At 65.6% G+C, this 11,268-nt stretch overlaps 2 protein-coding genes across 3 annotated transcripts in view; both read left to right on the forward strand.

Annotated features, from left to right (window-relative positions):
• Positions 1 to 72: 72 nt before the first annotated feature.
• RAPGEF3 (Rap guanine nucleotide exchange factor 3) overlaps positions 73 to 11,268 on the forward strand; it is a 14,717-nt gene continuing 3,521 nt past the window's right edge. The window contains exons 1-18 of the mRNA XM_035308863.1: positions 73 to 395; positions 6,085 to 6,138; positions 6,455 to 6,561; positions 6,709 to 6,830; positions 6,986 to 7,160; positions 7,422 to 7,506; positions 7,684 to 7,744; positions 7,928 to 8,004; positions 8,138 to 8,284; positions 8,502 to 8,611; positions 8,801 to 8,889; positions 9,418 to 9,496; positions 9,748 to 9,898; positions 9,978 to 10,054; positions 10,183 to 10,222; positions 10,321 to 10,402; positions 10,511 to 10,657; positions 10,748 to 10,845. Of these exons, the coding sequence (XP_035164754.1) occupies positions 96 to 395; positions 6,085 to 6,138; positions 6,455 to 6,561; positions 6,709 to 6,830; positions 6,986 to 7,160; positions 7,422 to 7,506; positions 7,684 to 7,744; positions 7,928 to 8,004; positions 8,138 to 8,284; positions 8,502 to 8,611; positions 8,801 to 8,889; positions 9,418 to 9,496; positions 9,748 to 9,898; positions 9,978 to 10,054; positions 10,183 to 10,222; positions 10,321 to 10,402; positions 10,511 to 10,657; positions 10,748 to 10,845 (2,001 nt within the window). The 5' untranslated portion in view covers positions 73 to 95. The remainder of the gene's footprint in view (positions 396 to 6,084; positions 6,139 to 6,454; positions 6,562 to 6,708; positions 6,831 to 6,985; positions 7,161 to 7,421; positions 7,507 to 7,683; positions 7,745 to 7,927; positions 8,005 to 8,137; positions 8,285 to 8,501; positions 8,612 to 8,800; positions 8,890 to 9,417; positions 9,497 to 9,747; positions 9,899 to 9,977; positions 10,055 to 10,182; positions 10,223 to 10,320; positions 10,403 to 10,510; positions 10,658 to 10,747; positions 10,846 to 11,268) is intronic.
• LOC118155550 (synapsin-1-like) lies at positions 598 to 1,829 on the forward strand. Of its 2 annotated transcripts, none has more exons than XM_035308875.1 (2): positions 598 to 703; positions 758 to 1,829. In XM_035308875.1, the coding sequence occupies exons 1-2, from the start codon at positions 684 to 686 to the stop codon at positions 1,680 to 1,682; spliced, it is 945 nt and encodes a 314-aa protein (XP_035164766.1). In that variant the 5' UTR covers positions 598 to 683; the 3' UTR covers positions 1,683 to 1,829. The 2 variants fall into 2 exon arrangements, with proteins under 2 accessions (XP_035164766.1, XP_035164767.1); XM_035308876.1 differs by having other exon boundaries at positions 613 to 649; positions 750 to 1,829.

The following is an 11,268-nucleotide window of genomic DNA, read 5'->3' on the forward strand; positions in this document are numbered from 1 at the left end:
CCCCGCTCCGGGGCGGGGCGCGCCCGGCACCGGCACCGGCACCGGCACCGGCACCGGCACCGGCACCGGCACCGGCCCCGCCGCGCCGCCGCTGCATGAAGGTGCGCGGGGCCGGGACCGGCACCGGGACCGGCACCGGGGGCGCAAGCGGGGAGGCGGCGCGGCGGGGGGCGGCGGCTCTGGGGCCCCGGTGCCGGTTGGACGCAGGGAGGAGCGGGCTGGAGCAGGGCCCCGGAGCTGCTCCGCCGCCCCCGCCGCCAGCCGGTGGGCCCGGGGGGGACGGCAAGAGGCTGTCGGTGCTGCTGAGGAAGATGCACTTGTTCCGGAGCTCCAGCTACGAGATCCGGCTGGAGGGAGAGGGGGGCAGCCTGCCCCGCATCCAGGGCATCCGCTGGGTGAGTGGGGACACGGGGACAGACGTGGGGACGGGGGGATGGCGGGGGCATGGGGACAGCAGGGGCATGGAGATGGACATGGGGACATGGGGACAGACGGGGATAGCAGGGGCATGGGGATGGACATGGGGACAGCAGGGACATGGGGACAGCAGGGGCACAGAGATGGACATGGGGACATGGGGACAGACATGGGGAGAGCAGAGGTATGGGGACAGCAGGAACATGGGGACAGAGGGGACATGGAGACAGCCGTAGGGATAGTAGGAACATGGGGACAGCGGGGACATGAGGACAGACATGGGGACATGGGGATAGTGGAGATGTGGGGACAGCGGGGGCATGGGGACAGAGATGTGGACAGTGGGGACATGGAGACAGCAGGGACATGGATATAGATCTGGGGACAGAAGGGACCTGGGGACAGAAGGGACCTGGGGACAGCAGGGACAACAATCACCGACCCCACCTGCAGGAGCCCCCACCCTCCTGTCCCCCCGCTGCACCCCTCAGCATCCCCCCCTGCACTTGGAAGGCTGGGGGCTACGAGGTGGAGCCGAGCGGGACCCCCAGCCTTATTGCAGCCCCCAGCCCCGCTTTGCAGGGCAGCTCCGGCCTTCCCGAGCCCACCCAGGAGGGCTGGCAGCGGGCCGTGAGCTGCGCCCCACTCCGGTTTGCTCCCTGCGGGGCCAAGAGTGCGGCGTGCGCCCTTGGGCAGCCGCCAGCCCCGGCCCCTTCCAAGGGGCGCAGCTGGCAGCGGGGCACGAAACGAGCCCGGGGCCGTCGTGCTCCAGCGCGCGGCGCCCGGGCAGCGCACCCCGACCTGCACCAAGCGAGCAGGAAACACCTTCCCCGTGCCCGCGGCACGCAGGGTTCAAAACGTTCCCTCCCCGCTGGCGGCTCAGCCCGTTTCTCCAGGCGGAACCGGTCGCTTGGCAGCCTGGTGCTCAGCGCCACGGCCTCCGACCCCAGCCCGCTGCCAGCCCCCTTTGCCAGCCCCTGGGGTCCCCGTGGCTGGCACCCCGCTGTCCCCTGGGTGCTGGAGGTGGCTGCAGGCACCCGGTGTCCCAGCCGAGCCCCGTGGCCGCCCACCTTCCCCTTCCCACGCTGCCTGACCCGGCACAAACGTTCTTAAGGAATAAGGAGAAATTGCTTCGCGTGCTTTTGTGCAGACTCTTTCACAAGCACGATTTTCTTATCCTTTTTTTTTTTTTTTTTTTTTCCCTTTGTTCTGATGTTTTCCTCCCCAGAACTTGTCGGGACTCACTTTGGGGTATTTTTAATTAAGAGCAGGGGACTCGGGACGGCAGCAGGTCGCAGCGCCGCTGTTTTCAAGGGCTGGGCTAGCAAAAATCTGGCAAAATCTGACAGCGCGGTGGCACGTGCAGCGTGGCAGGAGTGTCCCCCCTGCGTGGCTCCCCCCTGACGGGCATTTGAGGGGATCCTTTTGGGGAGGGGGACAGAGGGGGGCGTTTTCCCCAGTTCTTGCAGGTCTGAGGGTGCTCAGGTGGAGAGAGGCGGATGGTTGAGAGCCGTCTGGCTGTGCCTGGGTGACACAGCGTCCCTTGTCCCCATGGCCACAAGCTCCTGGAAGCTCCTCGTCGTGTGTGGCTCCGTCCTGTCCCTCCTGGGGACCCGCTTGCCTGTCCCTGCAGCCACCAGATCTCTTCCAGCTCTGCTCTTTGCCACGAGGCTCCAGCGTCCCCAAACAGCTGCACCCATCCCACAGCATGAGCGCCGTCATCACCGCGTCCCTGGAGAGGAACAGGTCCCCTTGGAGACCCCTCCCAGGCGAGGGTCCCGGGGGGGGAAGCGAGCCCCTGGCTGGCTGCCGTGCCTTTGGAGCCTGCGGATGGGCGAGGACTTTCTCCGGAGCCGTAAAGCCTGAAATAGCTCCTGTTGTTTTTCCTCGGGATCCCAAACAAAGCGGCGCGCGAGCGCGGAACGGTCGCTGCCGGCCTTGGCCGCTCGCCCGCGGCTGCCGGATTTCTGGAGACCGGCAGGATCTCAGCGCCCCCGTGTCCCGTAAGCAGGAAGATGGAAACAGGCAACTCCTTAGGAAGCGCTTTGGAGACGGCGGCCGCGATGCTGCGACGACCTGGGGGTAGGGGGGGGGACGGACATCCTGTGGGGCCAGCCCTGGGAACCACCCAGCTCCCGTGCGCGGGGAGCAGGCGTGCTTGGGATGGTTTTTGGAGGGGTTTTGCCCGCATTTTCCAGAGCTGGTTTTGCAACGAGAAAATATCAGCAGGGAGAACCCCCCCCTCGAGCAGCTGTCCTTGGGCAGGGGAAGTTTTTCTCGGTCTCCTTCGTCGTCCTTGCTTCCAGGAGGACCGTGGCACGTCCTGGCTCTCCGCCCCAAGGACAGACCCGCTCCCCGGGGGTGACGGCGAAGCCCGTTCCGTGCGGGGCCGGCACGGGTGGCATCGCCCTGCGGGTCCCACGGAGGCAGCTCCCCGCTCCTCAGCCGGGGCTCCTGTTTGCAAACATTTGCTCTCCGATTGCCGGAGCGTTTCCTGCTCCGCGGGGCGTCACGGGACTCGGGAAAGTTTGCAGAGTGAGTAAGAGGCGGCGGCGCCCCAGCTTTGGTGACAGCGGCCAGGCTGGGAGCGTCTCCGGGGACCTGCCACTTGTCTTCCATCCATCCCCCCCCACCCCCTCCCTGAATTGCTCCCGAGCCTCTTGCAAACTGCTGCCCGTGGGCTTGAGCTCCGGAGGAAGAGGAGGAAGAAGAGGAGGAGGAAGAAGCCCTGAGGGCTTGGCTGGAGGGGATGGAGCAGCCTGAGCCGGGCAGAGCACCCGGCCACCTCCATCACCTGCCTGCACCCAGAGGTGCCGGGGCGGTTTGGTTTCCCCTCAGCTCCCTGCTAGGTGGTTTTTTTTTTTCCCCCTCGAATTCCCTTGCGGAGGAGGGTTCTGCAGCTCGTCGCCCTTGGCTTCCTTCACTGGGGCTTCCATCGGGGCCGTGCCTCTTGCTGGGGTTGCTCCAACCACCGCCACCAGCCCGGAGCCGGCAGATCCGAGGAGGATCTGGCCCAGAAGGCGCCCAATTGCCAAAATTACACTTTGCGCACCCATCCCTCCCCCACCAGCCCCGAGTGCTTCAGGACCCTTCTCAAAGCAACCAGAAACCACCGGGGGGAGAGCCCACAAAGCCTCCCCTTGGGGACGAGCCCCCGCAGCACCCGAGGAGGATGCTCCCCGCTGCGCCTTGGGGTTAGTGCTCCGAGGGCAGCGGCTGCCTCCGCGGAGAACAGCTCTGACAGCTGCTCTGGGCTTGGATGCGCTGGGGATGGATTCGGCACACGTCTCGGAGATGAGAGGTTGTTTGTTCAGGGCCGTGGCCGTGCGGGAGCCCTGGCGCTGCTCGGGTGAGACATCCCTCGAGGTTTAACCAGAGCTGGTGGAGCAGTCTGGCTTTCGGAGCGGACGAGGATGGTGCGAGCAGCTGGGTGCGTTTTCATCTCAGCCCCTCCGGCCGCCAGCGATGCTGAGCAGCCCCGTTGGGTGCCCGGAGTGGATTTCTTTTAGGCAACGCCGCGCTTTTTTGATGCCTGCCAGGGTCTGTGGCTTGGATGGCAGCACGCACCCTGCTAGCGGAGGCAGCTCCCAGCAATTCCCGACGGCGCAGTGACGGATTGCTCCAGGAAGGAGTCCCCGAGCCCAGAAGGGCGATGCTATTTCGGGACTGGCCTTGGTGAACGGCGGAGACGTTAGAGGAGCGGGTTCAGAAAATAGCACTGGGTCAGCTCATCGCGTGTCCATCCGGGGCCAGTTAAACAAAGCGAGAACTCGGCGGGTGACCGGATTTTCCGTCCCTACAAGATGCGTTTTTACGAAGCGAGGGTTTGGAGAAGGAAGGCGAGGCTCAGCACCGAGGCACGAGAACTGCAAAGAGCAGGGAGGAGCTCCCAGGGATGACTTTGGGGCTCAGCTTCACGAGCACCACCAGGGAGAGGAATTATCTTCTGCCCCCCTCCCAGTGACTCGCAGCTTGGGCTTCCTGAGCTGGAAGTGGTGCCTTTGCACGGGGCAGGTATTTTTGGTCTCCCTTTAACCTACCCAGCCCCTTTCTGCAGCAAATTCAGCGTCCCCGGTACCCTGCAGCAAAGAGACCCTCGTCGGCTTCAGAGGTCCTCCAGGACGTGGCTTTTCGGAGCATTTCGCTGCCTGCTTGTGTCTTTATTTCTTTTCTCGTTGAGGCTCGGGGACGCTGAACGGCCGAGGGAAAAGGCCGTGCTGTGGACTGGTGCCGTGGCACACCAAGGTTTCCTATTTTCTTCTCTTCCTGCCAACACCCATCCCACTATTTGCATTTTTTACAGCTACGGAGGCCTGGGCTCCTGCTGTGCCCGAGGAGTAATCATCGGCTCGGAGCCTCTGACCACGAACACGGGGAATTTGGGCTTGTTTCCTTCCGATAGCCCACCCTGACCCATGTCTGGGTTGATTTTCACCCGCTGCTCTGCTTCCCTGCTGGGAAGCCCCAGGAGGCTCCATCCCCTCGTCCACCTGAGCGTTATTGCTGAAGGCGACCACACCGTGTCGGCACGAGCCCGGTGCTCGGGAGTTTCTAGGATCTCCCCTAGAATCCTTTGGGAAAAAAAAAAAAAAAAAAAACAAGATAAATAAATAAATAAACTTCATTTTTGCCACCTGCAGCCCCTGGGAAGCTGAGGTTACACCTTGCCCTTAGCAAAGCCTCTGGCTGGCTGCTGAGCTCCTGCAGCTGTGGGACCCCCACGTCCCGGTGCTGTTTCTGTTTAGTTTCCACGATTTATTGCATGAGCTTTTCTGGCTGGGCTTCGATCTGGGACCAGCCCCCGATGAGGCCTGGGCGTGCTCGAGCACGTGGACAAAACTCATCCTCACCATCTCCCTCTGCCGTCCTCGTCCTGCTGTGGGACGGGCTGGCAGCGGGTCTGCAGCTCCAGCTCTTTCCTCTGGAGTTGGTCATCTCTTCCCCCCGTCCTCACCTGGACCCAGCTTCAAAGCTGGAGGAAAAACTTGGGGCCTTCCCTCTCCCTGCCCTGGGGCCGCTCCGGCTTCCCGTGGGTCTTTCTGATGTCCTCCACGAGTGGCGTTTGCTCCGTGGCTCCAGTGGGGCTCCTTTGATCCTTGTTTGCAAGGGTTTTACTTTTAACTTCCTTCTTTTATCTCCCGGCTCGCTTGTTTGAGTGCGCTTTCCGTCCTGGAGTTAAACATCGCCGCCGGGGGTTGGGGGGGTTGCAGGTCCCCGGTGCGCACACGGGGCTGCCCCAACGCGGCGAGGGGTGTGGGATGCTCGGAGCCCCCCTCCCCAGGCTCTGTCCCCAGCGGGATGTCCCCGCTCTCTGCTCCTCGAGGCAGGTTTTGGTGGTGCCCGAGGGGTTTTGCGTGGCAGGAGCCCGGCGCGCGAGCTGGACGCGTGGCGGCGGCATCGGAAAATGGGGCATAAAAGGAAAGTGGCTGAAAGTGAGGGAAATGCGGGGGGGGGGGGGGGGGGGGGGGGGGGGGTGGTGTGGGGCTGGGGGCGTGGCAGGGGAGGGGTCCGTTCTCAGCAAGGTGGGGCAGAGCAGAGGCTTTGCTGTGGTTTTAGGAGCAGGCACTTGGGGATGCGCTGAATGGTACCCGGGGGGGGGGAGTGCAGGGAGCACGGCAGAGCCCCCCCTCCCCCCGGCCACCAACCCCTTTCTTTTTGGTTTTCCAGACCCCGCTTTTGGACACTGAATCCTCGCTGGAGTATGGACACAGCCTTACCCAGGTGGGTGGACGGGGGATGCCCCCAAGGACACGAGTTCGGTGCTTTGGGAAGGGGGGCAGGGGGGGCAGAAACATCCCCAAGGCTGCGGTGGGTAGGGGGCCGTGGTGGGATGGGCAATGCCTTGGGCTCAGCCGTTCCTGGGGCTGGGGATGGAGGTCCTGGGGTGCTGGGATGGGGTCTAGGCATGGCACCCCGGCACCATACTGGGGAAGTTCAGCAGGAAGCCTGCTGGCGTGGAGGTGTCCGTCACCGCCCGTGCCCTCCTGGCCGCCCCACAAACCATATCACCTATTTCCTCACCCCCCCAACCCCCCAGGCATCCTCGGAGAAGATCTGGCGAGCCGGGAAGCTCCTCTTCACCCACCTCACCAGCACCTGCCCCGGCCTCATCCGGGACCACAAGCATCACCTGCGGCACCACAGGTGGGACGGCGAGCATCCGCACCGCGCGAGGGGACACCGCGGGCTGCGAGGGACCCTCGGAGGAGGGCTTGGCCACGCTCCTGGGCGCTGCAACCCCATTTTGGGGCCATTTCTCATGCTTTTTCCCACCCCCCACCCCCCTTGCAGGCAGTGCTGCTCGGGGAAGGAGCTGGTGGACTGGCTGCTGAATGCGGGGCTGGGCGTTCAGACGCGGAGCCAGGCCGTCGGCGTGGGCCAAGTGCTGGTGGACGGAGGGGTCCTGACGCACGGTGAGCACCACCGGGGGCCCTCTGGGGCTTTGGGTGCTGGGTGCACCGGGTCGCCCGACTCCTGCGGCACACTGCGGGTCTCCCTTGGGTGCTCGCAGTGCCATGCACGCCCGAGCTGATGTGCTTCCCCCCCCCATCACCACCACCACCCGCAGTCAAGCAGGAGTGGCATTTCCAGGACAAGGACACCCAGTTTTATCGCTTTGCCGAGCTGGAGCTGAGCCCCGAGCCCGGCGCGGGGCTGCGGGACGCGGAGGAGCTGCTGGAGGCCGTGGCTTTCCTGGCCCAGCTGGGTCCTGACGCGCTGCTCACCATGGCCCTGCGCAAGCCGTGAGTGCCTGGGGGCTCCCAGGGGGCCGGGGGGGTTGGGTGGGGGGCTCGTTTGGACCCCGCTCCATGCAGCTCTGGAGATGCCAAAGGCTGCTGCGGATGGGGTGCGCCGAGCATCTCTTCCCCAGCTGCCAGGTCGAGGACTCGAGGGGATGCCACCGGCTTGTGCCCGGAGCAAGGTGGCAGCCCAGGAGGTGGCAGGGAGGGGTGCAGGGCCCTGGGGTGCTCGCGGCGGCCTCCTACCCACCCTTCTCCTACCAGGCCGGCCCAGCGCACGGAGGACGAGCTGGAGCTGATATTTGAGGAGCTGCTTCACATTAAAGCCGTGGCTCATCTCTCCAACTCGGTGAGTGCCCCCCCCACACACACCTTCACCCATCCCCTCCCAAATCCTCCTGCATCCTCCTCCTCCTCCTCTCCTGGTCCTCTCCAGCCGTCTCTGGGGTCCCCTGCCACCCGGTCACCCCATCCCGAGCGTGACCCCTCCTCGCTCGGCCCTAAGGGTGGGCGCCTCTTGCCGCAGGTGAAGCGGGAGCTGGCGGCCGTGCTGATGTTCGAGTCGCACCAGCGAGCCGGCACCGTGCGTGAGTACCGCGGGCTGGGGACGGCATGTCCCCGAGGACAGGGTCCCCAGGCGGACACGGTGTCCAGCTGGCTCTTCGTGGGCCGGGGATGGCAGGGACCGAAACGCTGGGGCTGGGTGGGATGGGGCTGACGAGGGCTGCTCGGGCTCTCCCGAGAGAAAACCCATCGGTTTTTCCCCGCAGTGTTCAGCCAAGGAGACAAAGGCACCTCGTGGTACATCGTCTGGAAGGGCTCGGTGAACGTGGTCACCCACGGCAAGGTAGGTGCGTCCCTGCGTGGCCACCTTGTCCCCGATGCCGCTGGGTGCCGAGGCGTGGGGCTCCCTGGACACCCCAACTTCGCCCGCCCAGAGCGGGAATCGGGCCTGTCACCCCATCCCTGTCCCCCCGCAGGGTTTGGTGGCCACCCTGCACGAGGGGGACGACTTTGGGCAGCTGGCGCTGGTGAACGACGCCCCCCGCGCGGCCAGCATCATCCTGCGGGAGGACAACTGCCACTTCTTGCGGGTGGACAAGCAGGACTTCAACCACATCCTCAAGGTGGGCAGGGGGTCCGGGGGGGTTCCCCGTGCTGGGCACGGCAGCGGCACCCCATCCTGGGCACCCTCCCGGGGCTGCGGGATGTGCGGAGCCGCGGGGTTTGTAGGGTAGGGCAGCTCTCCGGTGTGATTTTTGGGGTGCAACCAGCTGGCTGGGCACCGCCTGCCCACGCCGGGCTCGGAGGCGACGCTTTCCTCCAGCCACCTTCCCCCTCTAGGACGTGGAGGCCAACACCATGCGCCTGAAGGAGCACGGGAAGGTGGTGCTGGTCCTGCAGAAGAACCTGCAGGGAGGCAGCAGCCAGCCGGCCGCGGCGCGGAGCAGCAGGTGACAGCCTCCTGTCCCCGTCCCTCCTTCCCGGCGCTGCCACCCCACGTCTCCCGTCCCTCGGCCGCCTTGCTGGTGGTGGCGGCCAGGCTCCGCAGCCCCATCCCGGCTTCCCTCGGAGGAGCAGGACGGGGGTGGCACGCCGTGGTTGTTGTCCCTTCCCCGATGCGCCCCATCCTCTGCCCCCAGGTACCTGGTGATGGCCGGGACGCCGGAGAAGATCCTCGAGCATCTGCTGGAGTTCATGAGGCTCGACGCCACGCTCTACGACCCCGTGGGTAGGTGGGGGCTCGCTCACACCCTGCGGTGCCGGGGGTCCAGGCAGGGGGACCCCTGCTCCCTGCGCCGTCACCACCACAGGAATTGAACCAAAAAAAAAAAAGCCACTTTTCTCACCATGAAATCCCTCGCTCGGGCTGGGAGAGAGAAGCAGCTCCAGAGCGTCTCCTCCCTCCTCTCCAAGGCCCTGCGCCTCCCTCTGCCTTCGGAGAGCAGCAGAAGAGGGTGAGCCAGGAGCCAGGAGATGTCCCCAGCGGGCAAAAAATCAGAGCTGCTGAGCTGGCGCCCTCTGAGGCCGCTTGGAGTCAAATCTCCTCCAAGCGCGGAGCTTTCTCCTTCTTGTCAAAAAGAAAAGAACTTGGTCAACCCTTTCCTCGGCATTTAGGAGCAAAAAGTGACCAGCAAGGAGCACGCTTGCTGGGGGGGGGGGGAGGGAGATCCCAAGGCAACCCCAAAGGGGCCAGGGGTGTTGCCAACCCGCTGGGGGTGTCACGAAGCGTGATGGGGGCTGTCCTGCTCTCTTCCAGACACCCTCCTGGGGGATTTCCTGCTCACCTACACCGTCTTCATGCCGACCTCACAGCTCTGCAGAGCCCTGCTGCACCAATATCCTTCTGTGGCTGGAGGGGGGGGGGGACCACGGCATGCGCCCCCTCGCTGGGGACCAGCGGGCTCAGCTTGGTCCCTGCCACCCCAGGGGGACATCGGGGGTTGGCTGTGGGAACCCCAAATCCCCCAGGCGCATCCCCGTTCCCATCCTGTCCTCATGGGTGAGGGGTCCCCTCGCTGCCCTGCCCCACGTCACCCCCTCCCCCAGCCCCACGTCACCCCATACTGGTGCCCTTAACTGGTCCCAGTTTCCGCGCGGAGCCGCTGGAGGGCTCGGAGCAGGAGAAGGCCACCTACACCCTGCACAAACGCCGCAAGATCCTGCGCCTGGTGAGCCAGTGGGTGCTGCTCTACGGGCGTCTGCTGCAGGGCGACCGCAGCACCACGGCTCTGCTGCAGGTACCGGGAGCAGGGGAGCGTCCCCAGGAGGGGTCCGGCCACCGCCGCGCCGCGCTGACCCCCCCATTGCCTCCCCCAGAACCTCGCCGACCTGGCGAGCCGGGACCCCCGCCTGGGAGGGATGGTGCAGGAGCAGGAACGCCGGCGGACCCGAGCGTGAGTCCTCTTCCCCTGGGGGGGGGGGGGTTGTGGATAGCAGCAGCGCCCGGCCGGACCCCCACGGGGGTCCCCAGGGGGGTCGCGTTTCACCTGCTCCTGGGGGTCTAACACCGCTCTCCGTGCAGGTTGGAGAACGGAGATGGCAGCGTTTCTCCCCAGCCCAAGGTACGGGGGGGTGGCAGGTCAGAGGGGGGGGACTGGGGAGCTGGGACGCCCAGGAGAGGGGTGGCTTTGGGGGTGGCATCGTCCCCGCTCTCTCCCAGGCTCGGAGCTCCGTGAGCTGGCTGGCGAGCCAGGAAGAGGCAGCTTTGAGCAGCAGCTGTGCCTTAAGAGCCCAGGACAAAGGTAGGGGGTCTCACGGGGGGGGGGGGGGGGGTCAGGTGGGAGCTGTCCCCCTTGGTTGTGGCCGTCCCCTCTCCTCCGGCCACCGTGCTGATGCCTTAACGTGCGCAGTGCCCTACGAGATCTACAGACCGGACCACTCGTGCCTCGTCACGGTGCTGCCCATCAACGCCTCGGTGCGGGATGTCCTGCGGTCCCTCGCCCCCCGGCTCGGCCGGGACCGGGAACACCTCCTGGTGAAGGTGAATTCGGCCGGAGGTGAGCATCCGTCCCGCGGGGCACCCTGGGGTCCCTCTCCCCATGAGGAGACCTGTGGCACCCCAGCGCCCCTCGCCCTGCCTCCCGCAGATAAAGTGGGGCTGCAGCTGGACGCCGTGGGGGTGTTCACCTCGCTGGGGCTCAACGAGCGGCTCTTTGCCGTGAGCGTGGAGGAGCTGGGCAGCTTGGTGAGCGCGGGGGCCGTGCCGGGGGGGTCTGCACGGGGCTGGGGGCTGGATGGGGGCAGCAGTCAGCAGCTGCTCACGGCGTGGTTAGGATGCTCTGGCTGGGAGGAAGCAGGCTGGGCATCGCTTGGCCCCGTGGAGCAAGGCTGCTCCCACTCGCTCCTGGTCCTTCTGTGGGGCCTGGAGGTGATGGGGGGGTCCACGAGCCAGGATAGAGGTGGTGGGGGTTGAGTGAGCAGAGCAAGAGGCGATGGAGAGGGACCCATGAGCCATGCTGAGCTGTGCAGGGTCATCCATGAGTGGTGCTGAGCAATATAGGGTCATCCAAGAGCCATGCTGAGCTGTGCAGGGTCATCCATGAGTGGTGCTGAGCTATATGGGGTCATCCATGAGTGGTGCTGAGCTATATGGGGTCATCCATGAGCG

The sequence above is a fragment of the Oxyura jamaicensis genome, chromosome 33 (genome assembly GCF_011077185.1).
Source record: "Oxyura jamaicensis isolate SHBP4307 breed ruddy duck chromosome 33, BPBGC_Ojam_1.0, whole genome shotgun sequence".
Lineage (NCBI taxonomy): Eukaryota > Metazoa > Chordata > Aves > Anseriformes > Anatidae > Oxyura > Oxyura jamaicensis.